The following is a 3,881-nucleotide window of genomic DNA, read 5'->3' as shown; positions in this document are numbered from 1 at the left end:
CTGTGTTATTTAGACATAAAAAACTTTGAAACCTGATGTCAACAATAACAACATTTAAGAGGGTAGACAATATAAGAGTTTGTATAAAAATAAGTGAAAAAATCAGAAGACAATGGAAAATAGTGGGTAAGGTGGTGTAATTATGAATATCATTAACCATCAATGTTTTCCCAAAGCATAGATTTAAAAATAGCTAACAAGTATATAAAATAGTAAGGAGAAAGGTTTAGAGGGAAGGCTGGAGTAATAATTTCTCTAAATAGGACTGGTTTTTACAGACATCATGGGATGTCACTATCCCTGACTAAATACCAACAGATACCAAGTTCAGCATTAGCTTCATCAAAATCATAGTGAACCAAGTCTCACAACACAAAATTGTGAAACAAACTATAGGTTCTATCATTAACGTATGCTTTTATTTAAGATAAAGACACACACATCAGAGCAAAGACACAAAGTACTAAGTGGAATATAAATAAAAAACTTATTTTTGTATTGCTGTATAATACTTACCAAGTAATAACTGTAGTATATAAAATATAAGTCCAAAGACACTGTTTGGCTGGTTTAATGCACCATCCTTTCCAAAAATGGAACCCAAAAAACCAAATCCTCGGCCCCATCTGTAAAATAAGGAAAACCAGTAACCCTGTATTTGAATTTTCCTATTTTAAAAAGTGTAAAATTATTTGAGAATGTTATGCCAATATACCCATCCGAATCTCTAAATTGCCAGTTTCTATATAGCCTCTTTTCTAAAAGGTAGGACAAAGTATTCTTTTTCTGATGGCATTAGTATTTACAGAAGGACTCTCTCAAAAAATTGTTTTTATTTATTGATTTGAGAGACAGTGACACATTGATTTGATGTTCACTTATTTATGCACATTGGCTGATTCTTGTATGTGTCATGAACAGGGATGGAACCCTGCAACCTTGGCATTTTGGGATGACACTCTAACCAACTGAGCTACTCAACCAGGGCCCAGCTCTCTCAATTTCAGCTAGGGTTTCTTAGCAGTGGCACCATTGACATTTTGGACTAATTCTTTGTGGTAGGGGCAGTTCAGTGCATCACAGGGTGCTTAGCAACCATGGCCAAATGTCCTCTGGAGCAAAATATCCCCCAACTGAATGCCATTAATGTAAGTTGTCCTATTTGTTCATTCAAAGTATGTAGACAGAGAGGCAGATCCAAAATGGTGGCATAGGAAGATGCTGAGCTTGCCCCTCCCAAGAACACATCCAATGTACACCTATAGTTAGAGAAATTCCTCCTGAGAGACAACAGAACAGCTTCTGCACAACAAACAATAGAGACCACATGGAGAAGGTTGGGGAAACACAAGAGCTCTTCAGAAGTTGCAGGAACCCTCCAGGAACAGAGAAGCCGTGAGAGCCATTGTTTACTTTCCCTTGCACGTGAACAGCAGGTGGGAACTCTATCCAGGTTCTCTGGCCATCCTGCAGGGCTGTCTTGGCATGTACCAGCAAGCTCTCCCAGAGCTAGCTCCAGCACAACAAGAGGGCAATGGAGCATTCATACAAGGGGCCCCACTACCCAGATTGAGCCAGCGGGTATGGCAGAGAGAGTGCAGAGCTAGCAAAATGCTGTGGTACCTGCTGCCTGTCCAAAGAAACTGCAGAGACAGTGGGGCGCTGCTGCTCATGCATATGTGGTTGCCCCACTGGGAGAAAGTGTGCAGGTAGCAAAGACTTATGGTACGAGTGGGCACTGCTGCACACATGGGACTGCTCCATCCAGAGAAAGCTTGAAGCTAGTAGGACAATCTGATACACTCACTCAGAGCAGCCCTGCCCAGACCCAATCGGGCTACAGACAAAACAATACAGGCCCATACCAGACAGCCCGCCCTAAACCCACTCCTGGCCAGGCCACACGAGGCACCACCCCTACAACCAGCCTGCCAAAACACGGGCTACAGACAAAACAATACAGGCCCATACCAGACAACCCGCCCTAAACTCACTCCTGGCCAGGCCACACATGAGGCACCACCCCTACAACCAGCCTGCCAAAACCATCTGGTATGCAGTCTACACTGAGGCTACTTTTCAAGATTGAGAGAGAAAGCTATTTTATCTAATTCATAGGAATAAACCCAGAAAGTAAAACAAAATAGGGAGACAGAGAACATACCCTGAAATTCATCCAATGAGGAGTTGATATCCAAAACACATAAGGAACTCATTTAAGAGAATAACAAAAAATATATAAACAATCCTATAAAAAATAGGCAGAAGACATACAGTTGACCAACAAACATATGAAAAGATACTAAACATGTTCTATGTTGACATTTTGATAATAGCCATTCTGACTGGTGTGGGTGGTATCTCATTGTGTTTGTGATTTGCATTTCCCTGATAATTAGTCATGTATAGAACCTATTTTTAATTTTTGGAGGAATCTCCATATTGTTTTCCATAGTGGCTGCACCAGGTTGCTCAACCACTGAGCCACGCTGGCCAGCTGAATGAGTGTGTTTTTTAAAATACCAAAAAGAAAACCAGTCATTGTTTTAAGTCCATTACAAAGCACTCAATAAAACCCAAACTTTGCTTCTGAAGATAAACTACCTCCAAGAACAAGGATAAATGATTATTAGTCACACTATTTTAATAGTACTCAGTGTCCAAGAAATAGAGTGAAACCTCTTCATAAATGATATTGAGAGATCAGAATAACCTCAATTTTACAAGCAAGAGCCATGAATATTTTTATTGTACAGAATTATACATTTCAAGTAACACAAAATATCTCCTCCATATTCACGTATTCTTTTGCACATCGAATACTTATTGAGAATGTTCTAGGTGCAGATAGAGTCAGGTGCTGGGGTCTAGGAGTGTACAAGTCAGACAAGGTAGTGCCCCTGCAAAGCTGGTTTCATTTAGGGAGAATAAACAGGTAAACAAATGACTAAGTTACCTTCAGAAACTGAGGAGCCTATTAGCAGATATGCAAAATGCTCTCAGGTGATGCTCATGCTTCTGGTCTGAGAACCACATGCAGTACCACTGCTCTGGATGGAGGAGTGGAGGGGGCTACTCTAGCTAGGTGGTCAGGTAAGGACTTTTAAAGGAATTAAGTCCTGAATGATGAAAAGCAGCCAGTCTCAGGAGGAATGGCAAGTTGAGGCAGGATTGAACTATGAGTGTGCAAAAGAAGGGCATTAAGGCTACCACAATGATGAGGAGACAGTGACAAAAGACTGGGCAGGAGCCTAATTATTTACATTATTTATGGCCTTATTTGTAGGCCATGATGAAGAGTTTGAAATTTATTCTAATTGTAATGGGAAGAAATTAAGTGGCTTTTAAATAGGAGAGTAACATAAGCTAGTCTATGATCACTCTTGACTACTGTGTAAAGAACAAACTGCAGGAGGGCAAGGTTACAGACAGAGTGAAATTATGAAATCAAACTGCTTAGCCTTAATCATCTGAAGTAGGAATTCAAATGTAAATCACCACCTTTGACAATGAAAATATAATTGGGCACACTGCCAAAATTATCATGGATAAACAGAATATTTACATATTCCAAGCACTGGTCTATGACTAATTATTCACATAGGATCATGTGGATATTTTCCTTGAAAACAATGCAGTGATCCACAGAATGAATACATCATTTATCAAAGTAATACATGCATAACGTTTAAAAATCAAGTAACACTGAAAGCCTTATAAAACAAAACAGACATTCCCTACTCTAGCCCTCTCCACACTCAGCTCTAATCGCCAGAGGCACACTGTATTTGCCTCCTATTTACTTCATTTCTAAATATGCTTGCATTGCTAGTTCTTGATTTATTATTTCTATACTAGAAGCCCAGTGCACAAAAATTTGT

The 3,881-nt window shown here is 39.7% G+C and overlaps 1 protein-coding gene across 1 annotated transcript in view; it reads right to left on the bottom strand.

Annotated features, from left to right (window-relative positions):
• VKORC1L1 (vitamin K epoxide reductase complex, subunit 1-like 1) overlaps positions 1-3,881 on the bottom strand; it is a 147,544-nt gene that overhangs the window by 8,371 nt on the left and 135,292 nt on the right. The window contains exon 5 of the mRNA XM_014544437.1: positions 517-626. Within this exon, the coding sequence (XP_014399923.1) occupies positions 517-626 (110 nt within the window). The remainder of the gene's footprint in view (positions 1-516; positions 627-3,881) is intronic.

The sequence above is a fragment of the Myotis brandtii genome, unplaced genomic scaffold, assembly GCF_000412655.1.
Source record: "Myotis brandtii unplaced genomic scaffold, ASM41265v1 scaffold363, whole genome shotgun sequence".
In the NCBI taxonomy this organism is placed as follows: Eukaryota; Metazoa; Chordata; class Mammalia; order Chiroptera; family Vespertilionidae; genus Myotis; species Myotis brandtii.
Note: the sequence above shows the minus strand (reverse complement) of the source record. Positions and strands in the feature narration are given on the sequence as shown.